Here is a 24,936-nt window from a genome sequence, read left to right on the forward strand (position 1 = left end):
ACAAAAAGAGGCTCAGAGCTGATCCCTGTAATCCCACCCCCACCTTAAACCCATCTGTCAATCCTACTGCACACCTCACTGCTGTCTAATTGCAACAGCTCTTTCCCTTAGTGCCATGGTATGACTCATCAGCACAGTTACAGCTCTGCACATCACATATTTAAATGCTGTTTAATAAAATAACAGTCTATGTAGCTAGAAACACATTACTGCCAGGGCCAACAGCTGGTATTCATTATTACTGGAGCTGGATTATTTGGTCAAAATAGAGGCCTCAGAAGAGGACCATGCTCCAGGTCGGTAGGGGGCGCGCTTCTTCCTGAAGGTTACCGGAAACTTGCATCCCAAACACAAGAAACAAAAAAGAGCCTGGCTCAGAGTAGCATTTAGCGGCATCCGTGAACGACGTACAAACAACCTCCAGCTGATTTGTACAGAAATAGTTTTCCATTTTTTGTGAGTTTAGTATCTGATCTGTTCGGAGAATGGGCAGGAGCAGGAGCCGATCTCCTCCGAGACGAGGTAAGAAACTAAAGAAGCTGATTTTCTCCGTGAACGCCACCTCTTCGTTTACGCTGCGAGAAGTAATTTATCTGAATGTGCGCTTTTCTGCCTGATAATGACTTTATTCTCTACCTTAAAGGGTCTAGAAGCAAAGCGATATTATTAATGTGAAGTAACGGGGTCGTCGTGTGCCCCTGTGGTATCAGTAGAAGCTTCTGTAGAAGCTCACAGTACGATTCCCGAGCTGCGTTTACGTACCGTCCGCAGAATGTGGTTAAACACGCTTCAGGGGTCGCGCAAGACCAATTGCTCTCCAAATGAATACTTTGGTCTTTGCGTTTTGTGTACCAGTTCGTTACCCAGTTAAACTATATTCAGTTGTAGCTTTGATGAACCAGCTAAATCTCGTGTGATTTAGAATTGATTTGGGGTTTTAGATGGATAACCGAGTTTCACCTGGGATTGAGGTCGAAGAGTCAAACAAATCAATGTCACTTTCCTTAACCTTTGTGGAATCTGGTCAATAGGATTAAATGGAATGAAAAATCTGATTTTGCTGTATGTTCTTTTTTTTTTTATTTATTGTTATTCATTTATTTATTATTGCTGTATCTTCTGATGTTCTATCATTCAAGGCCTATATTTCCTCATACCTAACATGAGTTATGCAAAGACACAACTCAGCTCCTTGAGCATCTGATCAACAGCATTTGTGAAACTGCAGACAATACTGTCAACAATGAAGTCTGAGAGCTTAAGCTGGACAAATTACAGCGAGAGCCATCACTTTGTGTGGTTTTTTTTTTTTTTTTTTTTTTTTTTTTTTTTGTGCATGATCTGTTTTGAAATTACAGCCATTTTTATACGCAGTCCTGGCGATATCTGGCAACATTTAAGCAATACATATGCACAGTATTTGGACAAAATTATTGGCCCACACCTCTTACTCTCTGATTCCGGGTGTGTAAAATCAAGCACCTAGCTATGCAGAGTCTGCCTTTACAAACATTTGTGAAGGAACAGGTCGTGGCACTGTCATAGGATGGCACTGTTGCAACAAGTCAGTTAATGAAATTCCTTCCCTCCTACATATTCCCAGCTGTAAGTCAGCTGTAAGTGCTATTATTGCAAAGTGGAAGCATTAAGAAGCCACAGCAACTCGGGCACATAATGACAGATTGTGTAAAGTTACAGAGCGAGGTCGCAGAGTTCTGAGGTGCATAAAAGTCACCAACACTCCGCTGACTCAGGAGTTCCAAACCTCCTCTGGCATAAACATCAGCATGGCTGAGCAGCTCCTATAGGTGGCCCAGTGCTTTTGTCCATAAATAGCAAATGGATTGGTACTCATAGTGTCTTTCTACTCAATTTGAGCACTCAAAACACTTTCTACTGCACTTCTCTCAATTACACACACATTCATGCAGTTCTCTAATCTATACCTAATTACTTCTAACATTCACACACACACTCCAGTGGATGCATTGGGGCAACTCTGGGTTCAGTATCTTGCCCAAGGATGCATCGACACAACGGGTCCACCGACTTGATCCAGCTGAGCCACAGCCACCCCATACAGTGTGCCTGTCAGAGGCCAGTATTGCCTTGTGATATCAGCCAGCCGTTTTGATGCTCAGGCTCAAGCAAAGTCAGCTGCAGAACTAAGAGATCCAACTATGCTTTCAGTGAACTACTTAATTATTTAATGATTTCAATTTATTGGTCTCCTAGGGTGAACCTGCAGTATCTTAAATATGAAATGGTAAAAGATCATCCTTGATATTTTCTCTGTGTGTTTTTACTGGTTTGTTGCATGTAGGCTGTATCAACACTGTCACTGTGGAAAAATGACTTCCATCACCAAGGTTGGAATTGAAATTAAACACAGGAATGTAGTTTAGCAGTCACAAAATGGAAACAAAGCCTTAACCCTCTGTTCAGTCATATTTATTGACATTTATCACAGTGCAGTACACTGGATTGAGAAATATTAATGCAGAATATGCATGGCATCCTGGGTCCCTCTTGGGTGAGGTGTTCTGGACATGAAGAGGTTATATCTCTCGACTGGCCTGGGAACGCATCGGTGTTCCCCCGGATAAGCTGCAGGGGGTGGCTGGAGAGAGGGAGGTCTGGGTTTCTCTGCTCGAGCTACTGTCCCTGCAACCCAGCTCTGGATATGGAAGGATGAAAGGAAATAAGGAAGGAAGGAAGGAAAAGGGAGGGTGCCTCTGTTCATGCTGTGGGGGCCAGGCTGTTCTGTAGGATATGGTGGTTTCAACACCTTACTAAGACATTTTATGGTGTTTTATTTCTCCCCTCCTTTATATGTAAATTGTAGCATAGTCTAAAAACACTGCAGAGAAATTCAACACAGTACAGAAGAAAATGCCTTTCATCTTGACTTTCAGGAAGGCTGCTGCAGGGTGTAGATACTAGTTTGCTGTTTAAGATTCTTCAGTTAATGTCATGATCTCATTTCCTCCTCCTCCAGAGAGAAGACGTTCCCGCTCAACTTCTAGAGAGCGCGAGCGAAGGCGAAGGGAGCGGGATCGCTCTCGTTCTCGAGATCGGGAACGGGATCGCCGTAGGTCTCGCTCGCGGTCTCCTCACAGGAGGCGTTCAAGGTGAGTTTTCCAAGACCAAATAGCGTTTGTTTGTTGATCTATAAGTTTATTGTATTTTTGTTTTGTTTTGTTTTTTTAAGAGAAATGTTGTTTTCAAGAGTATCATATTTGCACCTCCATTACTAGTTTAGAGGTGTTCCACTTGCAGAAACGTGGTCAACTTTTGACATAATGAATATTGTCACTATATATCAGCTAAACACCAGTTCACGTTTCCAGTGAACTATCATAGCGAAGTCTCGCTGTGTACTTGTAGTACACTCCTGTATTTACACGATTCTTTAAATAAACCAAGAGCAACACAGCGTACTCAATTTGCTCTGATTAGATGTGATAACCCGTCCTGCAGCCATCGCTGTGCTCCTTCTGCAGGTCCCCTCCCCGACGTCATCGCTCCTCCTCCGTCTCTCCTTTGAGACAAAAGGACAGACGAGACGATGAGCGCAAAGACTCGAAGGAGAAGACGGCAAAGCCCATTCAGATCTCAGGTAACAGACATTATCTATACAGTCACACATTAAGCAGGATTCTTAGTTTGTCAGTGTTTCAGGCAGTTTCTAGCTGCAGTGATTAAATTCAGTATATATATCATTTTTCTTTCTTTCTTTGTTTTGTGTTTTTATAGCGGAGGACATGCAGGGCAAAACGGAAGAGGAGATTGAGATGATGAAACTTATGGGATTTGGTTCATTTGACAGCAGCAAGGTGAGAGTTGTCCTATGTGCTGTCCAGCCACAAGGGGGCGCAGTTTATTTCTAATAAAGTTCATGACGTGCTACTGATAAAAGACACACACAGGTTTGCATTCATTTCAGTGGTTAAAAAAAAACTTCCAAATGCACATCATCACTGATGTAATGCATCAGAGCAGCTGTGATCTATAAGGTAGCCTGCTCATGCATAAATAAAGGGGGCACTTTTCATGCTTTTTCCCCCCGGTACTGTGCAAAAGTCTTGAGCCAACCCTCATTTCTTTGAGAATCACTGAAGGAAATGATAAAGTGTGTGGGGCGCCAGCGACCTGGGAGAAAAGTCACGTGGAGCTAATGTTTAAAATTGAAATAATTTTCGCAGTGGAACAAAGAAATTCGCCTCAGTTACGTTCGTACAGCAACTAGCGACAAATCTAACGAGTTTTTCTGGTGACTTCTGAAGACAGCTGCGAAACCCAAAACCCCCGCCGTCCCCGTGTTTTGTGTACATGGAGCTCCTGTACCGCATCGCCAGTTGTTGGGATTTTCTGTTTTTTTAAGTGGGCCGTGGCACTGTTGACTTTGGGAACCACTTCTCTACAGCATGTGTAAAACACAGTGGAGGCTCTCAGGGTAGAAATTGGTAGAACGGTGAACACAGAAAAGTACTGTTGGATTTTGATCCACGATGCAATACCATCCAATCTAACTTTATTTATAAAGCGCTTTAAAATCACCCACAGGGTCCAAAGTGCTGTACAACAGAACAATAAAATACATAAAACAAGTAAATAAATACATAGAAATACCTAAGAGATGCATAATATATGTGAAGTACACAAAAGATTTAAACACAGCTCACAGACTCAGCATTTGGTGTTAAAAGCCAAAGAAAAGAGGCGAGTTCTTAAGTGATTTAAAATGAGCAAGTGATGAGGCCTGTCTCACATGCAGCGGCAGATCGTACCATCTAGAAAGCATCTGATTGGCAGCGGTTTCTTTTCTTAACGTGGCAGTGATCGCTAACACACTGCCAATGCAGTAAAAGCATGGATAGAAAACACACAGTGGAACACTGTCAGTAAGTATCAGAGCCCGGACCTCAACATTATCGGAGCAGTGTGGGATCATCGTGACAGAGAACAGAACAAAAGGCAACCAATGTCCAAAAAGTGCTCTGAATGTCCTTCAGGAAGCCTGGAGAACTGTTCCTGAAGAATGACAAGAAAGCTGCCTGAGGGAGTTCAGGCTGTGTTGACGAATATATGTAGTCACACCAAATACTGATGTTGAACCTCGTTGGACTTTACAAACTGTTCAAACCTTCTACCGTATTTGCATTTATGTTTGTATGTTTCAATAAATTGTTGCAAGTTTCCCGTTTTCCTTGCAAAATATAAAGAAATAAAGGGTGGCTCAAAGCGTTTGCACAGCACTGTAGCTAGCTAGAATGAAAAGTTGCTTAGCTGTTGAAATTGTTCAAAAATAGATTAACATTAGAAATGACTAGATCTCTACTGGAACAAAAAGAAACTGAAAAATAGTAACTGAACATAAAGAGAAGCAGCTACAAGATGTGGGTGAATAGTTGGATTAATAAGCTAATAGTTATTGGACAAACAGTTTACTCAGTTTGCTCAACCATAACTGGTATCTAATAAGCTGAATCACTAAGAGCAAACAGTGGGTTGAAAATAGTCCAGAGCCACTTCAAAATGAGTTCAAGTGAACATATTTGAACAGGAGAGGTGTTCTTGTTGATTAAGAGGTTGAGCTGATGGGGTATTGGGGTTATGCCATATTTATTTAAAACAAACATAAAGGTAGGGACCTCTGTTTTACGTTGATCAGACCTCCTCAGTACTGTGAAATGCATATTTTGAGAATTCCGACAACTATGGTAATTTTTTTTTCTTTTTTTTTTTCTCTGCTGTGTTTAAAACTCTTAACCTAATTGAGCTTTATCTGTTCCCTTTTCTGTTTATCTTAAGTTTTATCTTCAGGACAATCATCATGCATTAGTTTTGTGAGTGAAAGGAGCTGTAAAAGCTGAGCAGACAGCTGCACTTCATTGTTTTGTAATATGTCAGACAGTAACGTTGTTTTCACACACAGGGGAGGAAGACCGAAGGATCGTCTAATGCATTCGCCGTCAACGTGACCATGAAGAGAAAATACAGGTACGTCAGCAGAAAAAGGGAAGCAGCGTTTGTGGTTTGTGGGTTGTGCAGTGTGTCTACAGGGCGGTGCAGCCCTTTGGATAGTTCATCCTTTTGTTAGTGACGGATCTTTTTCAAGTCACTATTCGAGCCCCAGCTGTTAGTCATGTTGCTGAGTTACGTCAACTTTTTTGTCCCCCTCCCCTTCACAGTGAGCGCTCTCAGCATCTATCACTGTTAAAGTAGCCAATCACCTCCGCAGGTGTTTCTATGCAGAGATGCTAGCGCTCCCATTGGTGCTCGATGATGTCATCTGTGTGTGTTGGGAGGGAAACAGTGATATGTTTTCTTATATTTTTTTTTTTTTACAGGCAGTACATGAACAGAAAAGGCGGATTCAACAGACCACTGGACTTCATCGCTTGAAAGTATCACCAACTTATGTTATCCAAGAAGTTTACCTGTGCCTCTCCTTTATGAAAGTGGAGAGTGCTGTGCTGTTTCCTGTTGTATCCTACATGTGTTGTGTGACTTAACAAGCCTGTATATACCTTTTTATAAGTGAATACATACATGTAAATAGTAGTATCTGCAATAAGTACTCACAACTGGATGAGACTGAGCTTCACATTGTTGAGATGGATGATGATGATGGTTTATTTGAAATAAAAGCATTTTTAAAAAGGAACCCTCTGTCCTGATTATGAAAATATGTATATAGTAAAAATGCATGCACACTAATTAGATGTGCAAGAACTTGTGATGTCTAAATTCATCATTTTTCACATTTGTTTTTTTATTTGAAGATTGATTATGATCAGACTGGTTTTTCCAGTTTAAGTGTAGCACAATCTCATTTGGTGAGCTCTTGAGAAGTGTATCCTATTGGATTGTTTAAAATCCAGACCTACATAGAGGATTTAAGGAATTTTTGCCAGGTTGGTATTTGTTCAAGTCCAGGGTTTATTGTGCTCTAAAATGATTATCCCTCTCATTTTGAAGCAAGCTTTAAAGGTTTGACGCTATAATAGATCTGCTTTGCTGTCTGACCGAACCAGCCCACCTAAATAACCAATCTCCGCGCTTGTCCTTACTCTATCTTCCAATCATAACGTAGTATCCCTCCGGCCGATCCAATCTAGCGTCGAGCCTTTTAAAGCTGTTCGTCTCAGGAAGCAACGAGCTGGCTGGCACCTGCGCGCATGTGTTTTGTTACGGAGAAGTGAGAGACCAATAACAAGCGGTCATGTGAAGCAGACCAATCATGTATCACAAAATATATTAAAGGACACAATAGCAGCCAATCGCTGTCATACACCGAGAAACAGCATGGCAGAGGGGTGTGTTCTCGGTCAAAAGCGACAGTTGTCAGTTGAGCTCGTGCGCACTAGGAGCCAATAGCTGACAAGTTTATAGAAAAAAAACAACCAATTACAGTGTACGAGTGTGCAGCGCAGAAACAGTCTCCATTGTGGCTCTAGAGAGTGTATTTCGGCCGATATAAATTAGAACCAAAATGGCTGCTCAAGGGCAACAGCTGCAGTTAGCGCTGAACCCTCCCTAAGATCGACGGCTTAAACGCCCAATAGGAGCTTGAGTGATTACTTTCAGTACCCAATCGCATCTCAGCACCCCGAATCTTTGTACAGTACAGTAGAGAGCTGGCGTCCAGATCAACAAGCCACTATTTTGGAAGCTGTTTGACAAACAGTCACTGTTCTTCAGTTGATGTCAGTCGCTATCTGCGGTTCCAGCGAGACGACTCACGCATTAAACCGGCGCAAAACTAACCTGCCACATAGCCCCGAACCGATAAGGTTGGATGACATTCTCGGTTGAACTTTAAAACAGCTAGCTCCTTTTTTTATATTAATTTCACATCAGGCAGCTGTACAGGCTAGCGCTCTTTTTTCACTGACCGAAGCTTTCCAAATACAGCCAAGCTAGCAGTAACTTTCCATAGTCAATTTGACAGCTTGACTTGAGCGCTAACGTTAGTCAACGCTCTTCCCCCCCCCCGTCAAAATAGAGCAACTCGCGGATTATTTTTGTATGTCACGCAGCCTTTCGTTTTGTTTTTGTCAACAAACGGTCTTTTCTCGAAGAGTCACCTACAGAACTGACGACATTTAGCTGATAATTAGGCTGAAAGAGGAACAAAGTAAGCCCTTACTAGCCAGCTAACACCATATCCTTAATTTAACAGCCACTGAGGAAGTTTTGGCTTTTCAGATTGACCGGTGCTGCTTTCACGGCCTTTAACTTTTAAATCTCCGGATAGACACAGTGCAGGAGTAACCGTAACGATCTCGTTAAAAAAAAAAAAAAAGAAAGTGACAGAAGAGCAAGCTTCCTGAGTGTGAAAGAGAAGCAGGACCCTGAAGCAGTCTGTGCACAGCCGCGGAATTCCTGCTCGGATTTGTTAAATTATCAGTTATTGTTTAAAATGGCGGCGATCGGAATGGTGCAGATGTTGATCGAAGCAGCCGAGTACCTTGATCGCAGGGAACGAGGTAAAGTATAATTGCATTCTTTTCTAATGTCTTTTTCTCCCTCCTTTGAAATATAACAGTAACACCCCTCTGAACACCCCCCTCCGAATCACTCGAATTTATGCACATGTCGTTTGATGCTTTCCTGTTGCTTTCTATTTGCTTTCTATTTTTTTTTTATTATATCTAATAATCAGGCCATGAAATAAATTCATAAATGTCGGATTTCGTGCACCGATTCAGCAGGCTGCATCACCTCCCCCAAACAAGTGCTAATATAAATATGAGATGACAGGACGCACAACGCATACGTGCAAAGACAAGCGGGCATTTGCATTGGCGATAATGAAAGAATGAATGCATATGTGGCAGATGTGCAGGGAGACATTGTTTTCGTGGACGCCCCTCCTTTCCTTCTGTTGTGGTTTTGCTAGTAGGGTTTATTCCAGTTCAAGATGACATCATTGTCCAGGCTGAGGGGAGAAAAAGGCTGAAAGATACATGAAATTGATGCACTGCATGCCTGCAAAATAGCATAAGACATTGCTGCTGGATGCCAAAAGCTAAAGCTGAAATGTGTGCACATCATGCAGTCTCCCTTCTGTTCACTGTGGCTATATTTTGCATTGCAGGATATCGTGACATGTGACCACTGTGTTGTTTATTTGCTTGCAGAAGCTGAACATGGCTATGCCTCCATGCCACCATTCATCAGCAGTCGGGAGAGGGAAAGTTTGAAAAGGAAAAGCAAAAGCAAGAAAAACACAAGTAGCAGGTAAAGGTGTTTCTCCTTATCGTGGCCAGAATTTTAGATACCTGATTGTTTTTCTGCTCTGCAACAAGTCAAATCACATTCCCAATTTCAGGGGTCCCTCTCCTCTCCTCTCCTCTCCTCTCCTCTCTTCTCCTCTCCTCTCCTCGCCCAAATTTAAAATGGCAGAAAGTGCAGTGAGGTTAGAGATAGCAGCCATGTCTCTATTTGCATATTTTGTTACATTCACAGCAACATTGTTGAAACAGCAACTTTGTGTGCCTGGCCAAACATGGTCACGATCAAATATCAAAAAGCTTTAAATTTGGTTATGATTCAGACAACCAGATGGTACCTTGTTGTTTTGATATCAAATGGTGACCTGGTCAAACATTGATCATATTGCAAAGAAAAGACAGACAGGCTAGTGTTACCAAGTGCCAATGTTCTAATCTAAATAACATGCTTCTGCCTTTTATGGAGCATATCTACACAGGAATTATATTCCTGTCGCATCATGTGTCACATGGTGAGCTTATTTGTAGGAGGCTTTGGATTGTCACGGTGCACAGTGTAACAGTCAGCACTGATCTTCCACGATAAGCAATAAATACCTGTGGTGTGTATGTCTCAAACATGATGATTGGTTAGCTGCTGATCACTGTATCTGCATTTCAGTCATTCCTGTTCACTGTAAGATATTACGTGAATTGAAGAAAAGATTATTAATAACTATCATACCTGATTGGTCTTTAATACACCTAATATATTGATGACATAAGCATTTTTTACCTTTTTTTTTTCTGAGAGAACACCACCAACTGCGGTCAGTTTACTAATGGATGGTAGGTATTCTTATGCTCTTATTTTGAAGGTTCAGTCACTGCAGACCAAGTGGCCCTTCCTGTCTCATGTTAGTCTACTGGCTGGCTTGCAGGTTATATTACTGTTTTAATGGTCCTTGAGATCATGCTGCTTCAGAGAGTATCTCTCCTACAGTTGGACAGACTCCAACTCCACCATGTTGGGCCACAGCTAATGACTGTAGTTCTTCTGCTCTGGTTTTGCTTGGAGATTGAGAACCCTCTCTAAGCAGAACCTGCAGCACGTAGAGAACATGTTCTGCTCCTTGAGGTTGCAGAGTTGAGCAAGGACTAGTCTCACAAGCTGCATACTGAGTCGGTGGAGGTTGAGTCCGTGCATGGGATTAAAGATTCACTGGAGAAGCAGCTGATTATATTGCTCAGTTATTTATTTATCTCAAAGTATTTGCAGAAGAGAAAATTATGATAAATGGAATTGTATAATAATTAACTTAAGAAATGACTCATACATCCCCTTGCGCAAGCACATACGTGCAAGCTCAATTCACAGCTTGTTTGAATTGTATTTAGTGTATGCAGGCTGCGATCCCATTTCCATGTGCAAATTTTGCTAACCTGCTGGTGAAGTATTGGTGGAAAAGCTGCTACTAGTCGTATTACAGGATTGTGTTGACTGACATGTAACAGGGTGGGAAATATGCAAGAGGATAACTTATTTACCCAGAGCCCAAAATATCTGTTAGTGTCCACCTGTCAGTTCACCTTATATGTGGATGGGACCTTAGAGGTACTCCATGCAATTTCTGCATGCATCTACAGTTTGGCAGGTAATCTGTCAACAACTCTGACATGCTGCATGCATAGTCCACTTTAGGTATTTGACACCCAGTGGGTAACTGGCTGTGCTACTCACAGAGATGCGTACATATTAGTTATGTATACAATAATATAGTATCAAATGTAAGCATTTTAAGTCTAATGGCTAATTCACGCATAACATTGCAGAAAATGTCCTCTGATAATACAGTATATGTAGGTTAGGATTATATTTAGACATCCCGATGTGTTCTTTAAGTGTGTGACTGACAGAAGCGAACATCAACCTGACTTAAAGTCGATGACCCCGGCGTAAGGAAAAGCAGGTCAGTCAAGGTGACTGCAGAAGACATTTCAGTGAGGCAGGGGGTGGCGTGTCCTGGCTGCACTGGTCATCTCGGTGGACACTAGTCAATTTAGAGTCTCTAACCTGAATTCTGTAAATCAATCATATAAAGACAGATTTGTGTTGCCTCAGTACTCCACAGATCAATTTGCGCTGTGCTTGGACTGTGGTTTGTTGTCATGATCCTTTGTAGGAAGATCTTCCCTGTGTGTACAAAGTCTACACAAAAAAGGGACGTTTAAACTTCTGCAGGTGATTGTTTCAATAGAGGGGATGATAGCGGTCCATTAAAGGCTGTTGGAAACTGATCTCTGAGATAAACAGTGACATCTGGGGACCTGCTTCTAGCCTTCAGTAGACACAACATTGACATATTGCTGATCCCCATCTTTATCTGCAGCCTTTTCTTTCAGATGTTTAAAAAAACCAATAGATTAAAGGGAGCAACTGAGAGTACCACCAGCTGTTTGCACAGATGCAGTTAATTAATATACATATTTTAAAATGCTGGATGTTTATATTACGCAAGAAGCGGCAATAAAAAGTTTGGGTGTAGCAGAGTTACAGAGAAGTTTGATAATGCCAGTAAACATATTTCAGAGAATTGCTTTATCGGTTGAGCATGCATCAGGTGCATTGCCGTGAGGGTGCACTAGTCCACATTGTTCATCCTCCAGTGGCGTAAATGTTTTACTCTGCTAATGCAACATGTGGAGATGAGCATGTTGAGACTGTAAAATAAGTTTACACGTATATCCAGCTTTAATACTGCCAGTGTGCACAGAGACATGAAGTACTTATTGTGTAGGACCCATTGGACGTAGTAGGTCTTGTTTTAGTTTCTGGCCCATCGGACCCCTTTTCTGCATGGTATGCATTTCTTTAAGTGGCAGAGGTAATTTAAAGAAGTAAACAATAAAAAGATGGAAAACCAAATGTGCAGAGAAGGAAATGAATTTGGGACGCGATAAGGTGCATCTTGTCACTCAGCACATAAAATGAACAGTCTGACTGGATGGTGAAATTAATATTGAATTATAGCTAACTTTGCAGCCAAGCATTCAAGCATATTAAAAGAAAACAGTTTAGCCAACTTAGACGAGCAAGCGTCATGTCTGAACTATAGAGAGCTGACTGCTAGATGATGTGGTGAAGGTTATATTCTGCTTGGAGAGGATTTAAAGTAGTCAAACTGTACTTTTCTTCATTTGCCGTCTTATCTATACAGTTATGATGGTATATGTTCATATTAATATGGTCAAAGGTTCAAATAATAAGGTCTGATAATGCCAGTAATCCCAATAAGCCGATCGCTCAGGCTTCAGACTGCTTTAGATTCTCAGTTTCAGACAGTGTTTACGACTCTGGTTGTGAGCACAGAAGCTTCACCCACCTGCTGATCAATCCATCTCTTTGTGAGGGGCAGTCAGTGGGAAGAAGGTTTAGTTTAAAGGATTGTGGCGTTAAAGGAGAAGAGCTGAAAACAGCTCGTTTCACAGTTAATGAAGTCAGGGGCTGCACTAAGGCCTAGTATAAGATAAATATTATTTCTAACTGCTCTAAATGCTCAGTTTAGAACCATTTTTTTCCTATTCCTGGCTGGGTATGATGTCAGTAAGCGCAGGTATAATTAATATGCTTGTCTTGGGCTCTCAGGTCTTATTGTGATCTCAGAGGCCTCGCCCACTTACTGTGCAAACCTTCTCTTTATGCAGGGCAATCAGAAGAAAATTACCTTTAAAGGAAGGGGCAGGGGAACTAAAGCAGCTTCCCATTATGGGCCCATTACGAGATATGTGAAGATTATTTTGAACTGTGAATCACGCAAAGCTCCTCTGGTCCACAAATATATGAAGCTGAAAATCAGCAGCATAGGTCCTCTTTAAAGGGATTTCATGCTCATTAAATACAGACTGTGACAAATTTGCCACATGCTTCCAATTCTGTCATGTTTTTAAATACACAGGGTGTACAGTGTTGAAAAAACATGCTTCTCACTCAGATCATGTCCTAACATGCATAGATGGTGCTCATTTTTCAGATGTACCCAGTGAGGAAACACGGGACTAGCTTGGTATGCCAAGTAGCTGCTGCAGGTTTGTCCTCGTTTCCAGTGAAAACAAATCTTGTAGCTCACCAGCTTTTACTTTCCCATTTCCAGTTCTTCCTCCAGTTCAAGAATGTTAAGCTGTGAACATTTTTTTCAGCTATTACTCACTGCTATTTAAGGGCAGCAGAACTGCACGTTATTAATAAGGGTATCTGTGCAGCCTGTGAGATGATTTGATATAGTCTGATCCGACGTTGGCTCTCAGTGATTAATTGTACAGAATGAATTTACATCTCAGGGGAAGGTTTGATCTCTGCTAGAAAAGAGCTAATCAATTAATTGATGTTATAAGTTTTTATGTTGCTGATTTGGTGAAATGTAGGCAAGTGTATGTATGAATTTATATATAAGCCCCTCCAGTTTCTGTCGTTTTCCCTGAAGCGTTGCTGTGTGAGTAGTAGTAGTGGGGGGAGGGGACTTGCTATGTTTCTGGTGTGGATGTGTGCGTGTGTGTCAGTAGTAAGGACTCCACCCTCCCCCTCATCTCTCTCTTTTTCCCTCTCACATTTCTCTCTCTCTCTCCTCACCTCCTCCATCCTTCTGTCTTTCCTGCTCTGCTCTCACTTTTGGCAGTCAGTGGAGAACAGCAGCTCCTCCATTACAGACGAGGAGAAAGAGTCCTCCCCCCTCCTCACACACAAACACACACAATCGTACACTACGTGACTACAGCGCACTATGGAAATCACACAGGGAGCTTGGCATTATCGTCCTGCAGGCAAACGGTGCCTTTCAGTGGTCATCACTGTGTTGTTCAGGCTAATGCAGCTGAAGAAAACTGTGCACCGGTGAATCATTTTGCCGCAACTCTATGATCCACTATAACCTGACAGGTTATTTAACCTTCTGCATTAAGGACCTCCAAGTTGACAGTAGTTCATTTAGTAGCAAGACTGTGTGCAGGCACCACTGTAGAAAGATTTATAAACTGAAGGTCTGCGTCGTTTGTCAGGCTGTAACATGGGAGCTTATATTTAATGCCCTGACCAGTCTGTACCAAGCCAGGCTTTTTTTCTCCATTTTTGGCCACTGATTTGCAGCCAAAAAACAAATGTAGAGACTGATCCACAAGCCTGTCTGTCACAGGGCTCTATATAGTTCTGTGAAAACCAAGTACATCCCAAGATTTAGTATCTTGTAGACCCACCATTAGCAGCAATAACTTGAAGCAGTCGTTTTCTGTATGACTTTATCAGTCTCTCACATTGTTGTGGAGGAATTGTGGCCCACTCTTCTTGCACAGCGTTGCTTCACTTCATTGAGGTTTGCATACATTTGTTTATGCACGGTTCTGTTAAGGTTGCACCACAGCATTTCATTTGGGTTGAGATCTGCACTTTGTCTGGGTCAGTGCAGCACCTTGACTCTTTTCTTTTTCAGCCGCTTTGTTGTAGATCTGCTTCTGTGCTTGGGATCATTGTCCTGTTGCATGATCCAGTTTCACTGAAGCTTTAGCTGTCAGACTGATGGCCTCACATTGGACTCTAGAATACTTTGATATACAGAGGAGTTCATGGTCAACTCAATGACTGCAAGGGGCCCAGGTCCTGTGGCTGCAAAACAAACCCAAATCATTACCCCTCCACAATTGTGCATCGCAGTTGGTATGAGGTGTTTGCGCTAATTTGCTGTGTTTGGTTTTCAGCGAACATGGCACTGTGCATTGTGGCCAAACATCTCCACTTTGGTCTCGTCTGTCCAAAGGACATTGTTCCAGAAGTCTTGTGGTTTGTTCAGATGCTGCTTTGCAAACCTAAGCCATGCTGCCATGTTTTTTTTTTGTTTTTGTTTTTGTTTTTTTTCTTTGTTTTTTAGAGAGAGGAGTCTCTCTTCTGTCAGTCTTTCCAAGCTAGCCATACTTGTTCAGTCTTTTTCTAATTGTACTATCATGAACTTTAACATTTAGTATGCTAACTGAGGTCTGTAGAGTGTGAGATGGAGCTCTTGGGTTTTTTTACAGATTCTTTGAGCATTGCACAGTTTGACCTTGGAGTGAATTTGCTGGAATGTCCACTCCTGGGAAGGTTGTGGCACTGTATTAACACCTGAATGCTCCAGACCAGCAAACTACAAAAGCCTCTGTTTTTATAGAGGTGGTCACACTTGCGGATGATCAGTTAATCAGATGCATTTAACTTGCAGCACCTGGCTGCCACTTACCCCCTTAGTTCCTATGGAAACAGTAAGGGTGTATTCATGACATATGACTGTAGTAGCTATCGCAATAGTTGGGAGTGATCATAACATCTCCTGTTTAATATCGTGTACATTGTGGCGGCATGGGTGTGTTTGGTAAAGAAGCAAAGAGATGTGGGACTAGGGCACGAGGTGTCTCAGAGCCTGAAATCTAGCCTCAGTGAGTGGGATCACTTCCCTGTCAGCTCTGTTATGTCACCAGTGGATGTCTGCCCTGCACAGGAATGCACACTGGCTAGAGGGGGCCAAGTGACATAGAGAACACCCAAAGTGACTGGCGTAAAGACAGCCACAGACACAAATGCTGCAGTGACATGCTGTACACAATGAAAATGTGGTCTACCCTGAGCTTTATTCAGGAATTGGAACTCAGGTTAGGCTGAACAGCTACATTTACACATGTGGCAGCTACCTTGTGTGTGTGTGTGTGTGTGTGTGTGTGTGTGTGTGTGTGTGTGTGTGTGTGTGTGTGTGTGTGTGTGTGTGTGTGTGTGTGTGTGTGGGAAGGACAGTGCATTGGTTAGCAGAGCTGGAAAAATGCAGAGGCTATTTTGGGACTTAGCATGGGGGTGGATGAGGGGTTCAGGTGCAGGTTGAGGAGTGTTCAGGAATGCAGAGGGGATCTTGTCTTGTCCCCCCCATCCTTTCACTCACAGGTCAGACTGGCACATTTCTACCAAACACTACACTTGACCCCGTTTCTGCATCCACCTTTGTGTGTGTGTGTGTGTGTGTGTGTGTGTGTGTGTGTGTGTGTGTGTGTGTGTGTGTGAGAGAGAGAGTGAGAGAGAGAGATGGTTTAACACTGCAGTGGCAGTCACTCTATCTCTCATTTTACCTTCACTGTGTCCCCCCACCCTGCTCAGCTGCATGTATTATGAATAATCAGGCAATATGAAGGGATATAGTCCCATCTACTGCCTGCTGTTTCTGGTTACTGTTACTATGTTTACCGTTGGGCCTCCTCATCGCGTATCTGTGTACAAGTGCGGTCCTTAAAAAAGCTTCCACCGTGAAACAGGCCTCAGGCATAAGAACACCCGGCTTTTCTTCATTTTTTTTTTTTTTCCTTGAATCTTATTTTGTCAACCGCTCCTGAGCTGCTCACAGACTCCCACACAGCTTTCTCTCGTGCTCCCTCCTCTGCATGGATTGCAGCGCATGTGGAGAAGGGGAAGCCTCAGCCTTTTTAATCAGGCTTTTTTTATTATGTGTGATTTTTCATATTTGCTTTATCTTCACAGGTCTACGCACAATGAAATGGAAAAGAACAGGTATGTTTTAAAAAAAAATTCATATCTGTGTGTTTGTGCTGTTTTTCAATCCATGAAAATATCACTTCATGCCACCCAGTGCCCTCCCACCCTGTGGAAGTCTCCTTTAGATTATGGATTGCCAGTGGAAATTATTTTTTTCTCATATTGAATTAATGAGAAACACTATAAATTATGGGGGATGATTTTAGCCTGAACTTCAATGAAAAAGAGTGACTGATTATTCTTTTACTACTTGGGATAATCAGGCTGTAAGTGAACTGTCAAAAGAAAAAAGTGGTATGCTGAATTGGACAACTGCTTTTGTACAGTTTATTGTCAGTTAGACACTTGGACATTGGACATTTAAAAAGTCACAATCGGCTAGGAAAATGTAATAAGTGCATCCCTGGTCAAGTGATGTGATGGCCGACCCCCTTTCCTGAGCCCTGCTCCTGTTCATGAGTGGGTGCTCTAAAGAGTATATTGACAGACAAGTGAATCGGAGCCTCATCTTTTTATCTGGTGAATTATTGAGTGTCATTCAGTGGAATCCTCGGGGTTATCAGCGAAATGTTGGAAGCTGCACTGCAGACCCATGAGAAGCAGGCTCACGTCTGCATATGAATGGGCCTGACATGGGTCAAATGCACATTAAACAGACTCGCATCCCACGCCTCTCTGCTTTCTGAAGGTGGTTTAAGAAACCTACAGTTATGAACTAAGGCTCACTGCTCACCTGCTGCATGTGAGCACAGATTAAAGAGTCTCTAGATTACATCTTTAAAAAAAAAATCGTTGTCCGGCTTCTTGTGTAACCTGATTTCTTCTACGTATGTAAACTATTTTCTGAACTGCTGAACCGAAGAGCAGACAAACTGGCTGAGCGAGATGACAGTCCTGAACAAATCTTAGCTGTTTAGTGTGTTGCCACCATGGAACGAAAACGAAAGCATAGGTTTTATTTGTCTTGCCTTTTCGGCTTATGTAAGACATAAACTGGATAACCTGTGATAAGCAGAGCGAAGACGTGGCATCTTTAGACATGGTGGACATGTTATTATTTTGTACACTCATAACTAATTAACTATTAAAATAAGTGATTAAAGAGATGAGTAATAAAAATTAGCTTTATGGAGTGAACCAGGTGAAACCAGAGTGCAGGATCAGATGTTAGCATCAGAATCAGAGGAAAAACATTTACTGGAAAATAACTGATGGTTAAAATAATGGTTTTGGTTCATGCCTGTATAGGTCAGCGCTAACACAGCCACTGTTTTGTCAAAGTGCCCTCTTGACACTGATGAGATGATTGACAGGCTCATGGTTGTATCAGGTGGCTCACTGTGCTCTTTGGCTCCTGAGAGCAGCTGATCTTGTTTCAGTGCCACACAACTGCGTTGTCTTGACAACATTTTGGAGAGCATGCATTTATGATAATTAGGTTATGTAATGAAAACAAAAGTAAAAGTCATCTGATCAGTCCCTGTTGCTTTCTGTGTTGTTGAGCTCAATGAACAGGCTGAGCCTCCGGTGTGTGTTTGTGGACACACCTCACACCCAGCAGTAAGTCACAATTATGACCACCATAGAACCTTCTGAGCTGTTAACTAACCTGATGATGGAAAGTCGTCAGTGACAAATAGTAAATTAGTCACAGCGACCCACTACTAGCAAAGCCGCAGGAGTATAATGAGACCCACCTTCCTTCCATCAGTAGTGGCTTGGTTAAATCACTCACTGTTAGGAGGCAAGAGCCCTGAAAGGAGGGTGATTTACTGCTAGTCAGGCAAAGTGCACCAGCTGACCTAGTTGGAGAAACCATTTTGGGTCAAAAGGGTGACACAGCTGCAGCTGTTTGAATGTACCAAACTCTGCTTGCACATTCACCTTATTTTGGACCAAACACACAGATTCAGGTCAGCCATGTGTATTTAAACAGTACGCAAGTGTGAAACAAGGCCAGAGAAATGTAGGCTCTGGCCTGAGGCTGCAGCTCCTCACATACTGTATAGTTACCTATTGACACACTGACCAGAATAACCTGTCAGTGAAATAGCTGTGTGTTAGGACCACGCTATAGCGTTTCTCTGAATTGCCATGTGACCTGTGCTGTTTGAGTCTGCTTGCCGTCAGAGTTTAACAAACATTAGCCAGCTCTTATTATGTCAGAATAACACAGGCGAGAACATTTCCATGTTATGTAATGGCAGTCTACATGTCCTTTGGACTGAGTCAGCTGAGAAGCAGGCACTTGGCTTCAGCTGTTGAATGCTGCTTTGTATGTGCGTGCAAAGGCTTTGCTTGCCGATTGTGTGTTTATCTTTTTAAAGGGCAAGGGTTGAGAATGCATTTGTGTGCGTCCTCTGCCCACAGTTAAATCAGCCTCGCACCTCTCCATGTGCCCGATTTGAATAAACTCTTTCCGGCAGTGACGCTCACATTAGGATTACTTGCAGCAGACAAATGAACTGCTCCTTCAGCAGCACAGTCCAAAAAAAAAAAAAAGAAATTCTATGTTTTTTTTTTTTTTTGGTTTTTTCTTTTTAACTCACTCTCGGGAAGACTCTGACGTACACACGCCCACTCGGACAGGCAAACACAAGCACACAGACACGTATGCACTGTGACAAAGCTGGAGGTGTGTGTTGTGTAACAGCGGGGTCAAATGGTCACCAACACCCACCAGACCTTAGCGATTGCCAAGGCTGCCAGCTTAGAGGGGCTGAGAGGCATACAGGTGGAAACGGAAGATGTGAACTGTGCATAGGTGTGTGTGTGGGACAGGGGGAAAAGGTGTTAAAGGACAGGTGACATCATTAATCAATTGCAGATCTGAACATATGTTGCAGATGCTCTCAGGTTTTCTTTTTGTTTAGGCGGAGGGTTGGCTCGATGAAACATCCTGTCCAGCTACATTATGTAATAGTTGATAAACTGCTGACTTCCTGAAACATACAGGCGTTCTTTTCCAGTTTTCTCTTACGTATATTATTATATTCTTTGATCACAAAGGTCGCATTAAAGGGGAAAAGGTTCCTCATATTTGCTTTGATGCTAGGAACTTATCAGCTGGTATTAGTTTAGCACACGCTAATCTCCTCTTTGAACCAACAATACTCAATTTGTGGGCAGTGGATACAAAATAAAAATTCCATTCTGACTATAACAGTTACTGTCACAACCAGGGAGCATTCCCACTCTGTTATTTAATGATTTCACTTCCTGCTGAAACAGAAAGGTCTGTCTGCTGCTTGTGACCGCCTGGTGCCTACTTTGTAGCAAGTGGTTGCGGAACATACCACAACTGAGCTAGAAGAAAAGAGCAGTCCTCGCAGTAGTCTGGCAAACATTTGCCTGCACAGCAGTTCTAATTGGTCCTAATATTCTGGCCATGTCACTGAGTCTTGTCATGGTGACTGGTCATTGTGTTAGGATTTGTTTTGCTGTGTGTTTTAAAACAGCAGTTACACTTGTCTAAATGTCGGATTTCAGAATGTGTGCTAATATAATAAAATGTTGTTTATTAGATAGTAAAAAAACGATTTACCTAAATTGAAATATTTGGATAAAATCATTGGAAGTATCTCTGTGACCTTTTTGTTCTGTCATACCATAGCCTGTAAAATCTGAAAGACATAAAATTGTATTTTTGCACCAAAAAGGTGATCCCCAAAAAGCTGGAAACTTGGCATATCTCAGCATGGTGTGGAGTGTGTTCTTAAAAATTTTGAGGAAACTGGACAACAAAAGAAGAATGGTCATTTTTTTTAAGGCCTATCCACAGCAGATGAACAGTGTCTGAAAGACATGTCCTTAAGAAATAGGAAAAGATTCAATAAAGACCTGAGACAGGACTGAGGAGAGATGCTTGTGGCCCTTCAGTGGATCCATCAACTGTTCACTGAAGCCTCATCAGAAACGGTCTCAGTGGAAGCGTGGCTGTCAAGAAGCCGTTCTTAAGGAAAGGAATCAGGGAGAAAAGGCTGAAGTATGCCACGTTACACAAGAACTGGACTGAAAATCAGTGGGGAGCAGGTCTTATGGAGTGATGAATCCAAATTAGAATTTTTCGGTTCAACTGGCAGTGTGTATGGAGGAGGTCAGTTGAGAATGAATGTCCACAGCTATCTGTAAAACACAGTGGAGGCTCTGTCATGGTTTGGGCCTGCCATATAGCCAGTGGTGTTGTGGATCTTGTCAAAGTTGATGGAATTATGAACACAAAAGTACTGTCAGATTTTGATTGCTGGACACATGATGGAAAAACACAAAATATTTTTTCCACACTTGTATATTTTTGCATACCGGACCGATTTTGACTTCCAAACTAGTCGTGAAACCCAAACATCCAAATGAGATCTAAGTAAAAACTCAATTTCAACATGAGAGTGGAACTTCGTGAAGGTGGAAAACAAAACCACTTAAGATATTTCAACCTTTCAAAGTTCAGGTGAAGATGAATGTCAAGCAGTGATTTTCAAATGTCTGCAGTCTAGTTTCTTGTTTTGGTTTTATTTGGGTTTTCATCAGTGGAAGGTGTAGTAAGTGTTCATTTTGCTGCAGGTCCATAGTTGGTCCATGTGATGACAAATGAGAATTGAATCCATGGCCACAATAAGAAAATTATTTTTTTGAATGTTCACCTTGATTTTAGTTATTGTTTATTTGTTTATTTTGCAGTTTCAGAGTCCAGAATGAACTTGCATGTTTTTCTATCTTTGACAATAAAAATAAATGATGTTTAATAGCATCCTCGACCTTTATTTTTTTCTTTTCTCTTTAGACGGGCGCATCTACGACTGTGTCTAGAGCGCTTGAAATCCCTCGTTCCCTTGGGACCAGATGCTAACAGGCACACCACCCTCAGCCTGCTGATGAAGGCCAAAGATCACATCAAGGTGCATGAATGCGCGCACGCACCACTCACCTAATCAGTGTGAAGAGGGCAATTTGTTGACCGCTGCACAGTGTGTTAGTAATTGTGTGTTTCAGTGCCTGATAAGCTGCTGTGGACACGTACACAAAAACGGAGTAAGAACTGCTCATAAAATGTGTCGTTTTCTGTCCTTGTCCTTGCAGAGGTTGGAGGAGAGCGATAGGAAAGCTCAGCACACTTTGGAGCAGCTACAGCGGGAGCAGAGACACCTGAGGAGGCGTCTAGAGCAGCTGGGAGTGGAGAGGACCCGCATGGACAGTACCGGCTCCACTCAATCCTCTGACAAGTCCGACTCTGACCAGGGTGAGGCTGCACATAGGCAGAGCTGTGGCCACTTCAGAAAACTAAATTGCTTCCACATGTTTTTTTATTTATGTAGTTATTAAGATGTTTCATATGGGGAACCACAGGCCAATTTATCACATGTTTAACATCCTCCCACAAAGCAAACAATATAAAACAGTAAAGGAAATATATGGGAGGGAACTGCTGTGCAGAAAGCTCAGAACAAGCATTTGTTTTATCGTTCTTGTGTCAGGTCTTCATAGAGAGAAGTTTTTTGATCTTTATCAAAAACGCAAGTTTTTATTCATCCAAGTTCTTAAAGTTTATTCTTCAAACGTAACATATTAGTAAAACCTGACACATAACACATCTGAATTAAAAAAAAAAAAAAAAAAAAAGTAAAACAGACTTTTCATTATCAGTGTGTCATAGGACCACAGTTCTGCTTCAGTCAATCATGAAACAGTCATCCATAGTAGTGTACAATATGACCAGCCATAAAAAGCATTTTAGTAATTATTAGTGTTATTAAAGTTAGTTATCAAAATCAATTTCCAATGCCAGATCTTTGATATTTTGAAAAACACATGTGTAGCTATTAGCTAAACTCGTGATGTGATAATAAGCCACAATCTGGCACTGCAGCAATGGTTAATGTTGTTAGATAAATCTGTGGCTTTAATGTTTTGATGTTGATTCTCCTTTTCTGCTTGAACTTCCTCTCATTCAGTGTGTTGAGGGTTTTGACATATACACATTTTTGAACGTCCAAATGTAAAATTTCTGTCTAATTGAGCAGGGATACAGGAGCATAATGTAACGCTAATTGAATTCATTCATACAAGAAATATCCACTCAATTAAACAGACCCAGCATTAAGGTATTGCAAATATGGGAAAAGAGATCTCCTGCAGCAGGTGCAAAGCATGCTGGCTGTTCTGGTGCTAGCATTAACTTGTGCTAGAACTTGTTTGAGGCTTCTGAACAAGCCTCAGACAAACGTGAATAGATGAATGATATATTAGAAATGCTATTCAGCCCTTTAACGTTGTCTTGTTTGTCTTCCTTTGTCTTCCTTTGTCTTCCCTTGTCTTCCTTTGTTCAGAGGACCTGGATGTGGACGTAGAGGGGACGGACTACCTGCTGGGTGACCTGGAGTGGAGCACCAGCAGTGTGAGCGACTCAGGGGACGAGCGAGGCAGCCTGCGCAGCAGCTGTAGCGATGAGGGCTACTCCAGCGCCAGCCTGCAGCTCTTGCAGGACACTCAGGAGAAGGCTAAGCAGCTGGGCTGCAGCCTATAAACAGCACTGGTCACTGACCCAACACCCACTTCCTTCCCTCAGCCTCCTACCCAGAATTTCTCACCACTCCTTGGTCCTGCTCTGACCTTCCCTCCCCTTTCTGCTCTCCTTCCTCCCTCTTTACCAAGACTGACCAAGTCTGAGGCCTCTCCTCCAGCCGGGCCTCTGCGGACTTCCTGTCCGCACAGTGACTTCCATTCAGACTGCAACACCTCCGAGACATCCAGCCAATCATCAGCGGTCAGTCTTTAGGGTGTCTCCCGCTCTGCACCGATGAAACGAGCGGGACATTAAAGACACTCCACCCCCTCACCCCCACCCCCATCCGACAAAAACACAACTTTCAGCCAGAGAATGTTACCACACAATGTCCCACTGCCTCTTTTTCTATGCCTCAAGAGCCATGGGAAGCACTTCTGAGATTTCACCCAAACTTCACAAACATACATACATCGACATGTGCATACACACACTGCTCCATCTCTCCCAAAGGTGTGACACTGACATGATACGGGGCTCTTTCTTTTTCTTTTTTTCCCCTGCCCCGCCCACCGGTTGACCATGTGTGCATGGTAGTTTGCACTTAAAATTGCTTTTGTAAGCAAAACCGTATCATCTTTTTAAAAACACAGTCTCCTAACCCCCCCCCCCCCCCCCCCCCCCCCCCACACACACACACACACACACACACACACACTGCAGCTACAGCAGTAATGTTACCAGATGAACGGATTGTTTGAAAAACACGTCAGTTGGCAGACTTTGTGGACACTAAACTAGAGAATGTGTGTGTGTGATGTTAAACTGTCGACAGCAATATGTCCCTTAGTACCCCAGGCTTTGGCAGGCAGGCTCGAAACTGCCCTGTAATTTCATGTCCACGCCTGCCCTTTAGAGCAAAAAGTAACAGAAAAACCGACAAAAAAAAATTTGTGCAGCATGAGATTGTGACGGGGAGGGTTTTCGGGGGGGGGGGGGGGGGGGGGGGTCGATTGTTCTCTGCCTCTCTCTGATGACGGTGGCGTTTTTTACAGCATCCCTATCTCGTGTGCGTGTCACAGATACTTTGAACACCAGCTGAACACTGGTGCACTCTAGCGGGTGCTGGTACGTTTTTGTACACTACTAATTCACTGCCCCGTTCACCAGGTATTAAACAGGAAGGGAATCTACTGAGAGCACATTCCACTTATGTAGAGAAGACAGGCAGGTGGGGCTGAGAGCTTCATTTCTTTTATTTATTTATTTTTTGTTGTTTTAGCGAGTGGATGTTCCTGCCAATTATTTATGAAGAGAGCCCAGTTTGAGATGAAGCGCGTCACCCTGAAATACGAGCGGCTGGCTTTGACTTTTCAGCAGGAACACACACACACATACACAACCTTTGTCTGTGCTCACAGCTAAACTAAAGCAGATTTTCTCTCCCTCGCCTTGCCTTCAGAGCTATTTGTTTTAGCAGAAATATACACCTTTTAATGTAAATAGTTTACAGAAAGAACTGTCTATCTGCAGATGTATTTATTAGATAAATCTATAGATGAATATACAAAAACATATATTTAATTAGTTATAGCTTATGTTCTTCTCGTGAGGTTTATTGAGAGTTTCCTATATGTAGTTTGTTTGCACAGCCTAGTCAA

At 42.4% G+C, this 24,936-nt stretch overlaps 2 protein-coding genes across 3 annotated transcripts; both read left to right on the forward strand.

Annotated features, from left to right (window-relative positions):
• Positions 1-342: 342 nt before the first annotated feature.
• On the forward strand, positions 343-6,670 carry snrnp27 (small nuclear ribonucleoprotein 27 (U4/U6.U5)). Its single transcript, XM_030737177.1, has 6 exons — positions 343-522; positions 2,999-3,131; positions 3,504-3,619; positions 3,757-3,836; positions 5,939-6,003; positions 6,354-6,670. Exons 1-6 carry the CDS (start codon positions 486-488, stop codon positions 6,406-6,408), a joined length of 486 nt encoding a protein of 161 aa, XP_030593037.1. The 5' UTR covers positions 343-485; the 3' UTR covers positions 6,409-6,670.
• Positions 6,671-7,528: 858 nt separating this feature from the next.
• Positions 7,529-23,937, forward strand: mxd1 (MAX dimerization protein 1). Of its 2 annotated transcripts, XM_030737811.1 has the most exons (6): positions 7,530-8,495; positions 9,150-9,249; positions 16,762-16,791; positions 21,557-21,671; positions 21,853-22,012; positions 23,100-23,937. In XM_030737811.1, the coding sequence occupies exons 1-6, from the start codon at positions 8,429-8,431 to the stop codon at positions 23,294-23,296; spliced, it is 669 nt and encodes a 222-aa protein (XP_030593671.1). In that variant the 5' UTR covers positions 7,530-8,428; the 3' UTR covers positions 23,297-23,937. The 2 variants fall into 2 exon arrangements, with proteins under 2 accessions (XP_030593672.1, XP_030593671.1); XM_030737812.1 differs by lacking the exon at positions 16,762-16,791 and having other exon boundaries at positions 7,529-8,495.
• Positions 23,938-24,936: the final 999 nt, after the last annotated feature.

The sequence above is a fragment of the Archocentrus centrarchus genome, chromosome 9 (assembly GCF_007364275.1).
Source record: "Archocentrus centrarchus isolate MPI-CPG fArcCen1 chromosome 9, fArcCen1, whole genome shotgun sequence".
NCBI classification, from domain to species: Eukaryota; Metazoa; Chordata; class Actinopteri; order Cichliformes; family Cichlidae; genus Archocentrus; species Archocentrus centrarchus.

Bases quoted from the DNA above. Each gene is read 5' to 3' on its own strand.
- mxd1 (XM_030737811.1), top strand. From the start codon at position 8,429: ATGGCGGCGATCGGAATGGTGCAGATGTTGATCGAAGCAGCCGAGTAC. The intron at 9,250-16,761 runs GTAAAGGTGTTT...TTATCTTCACAG, and splicing joins AAGAAAAACACAAGTAGCAG to GTCTACGCACAATGAAATGG. The intron at 21,672-21,852 runs GTGCATGAATGC...TTGTCCTTGCAG, and splicing joins AGGCCAAAGATCACATCAAG to AGGTTGGAGGAGAGCGATAG.
- snrnp27 (XM_030737177.1), top strand. From the start codon at position 486: ATGGGCAGGAGCAGGAGCCGATCTCCTCCGAGACGAG. The intron at 3,132-3,503 runs GTGAGTTTTCCA...CTCCTTCTGCAG, and splicing joins CCTCACAGGAGGCGTTCAAG to GTCCCCTCCCCGACGTCATC. The intron at 3,620-3,756 runs GTAACAGACATT...GTGTTTTTATAG, and splicing joins AAAGCCCATTCAGATCTCAG to CGGAGGACATGCAGGGCAAA.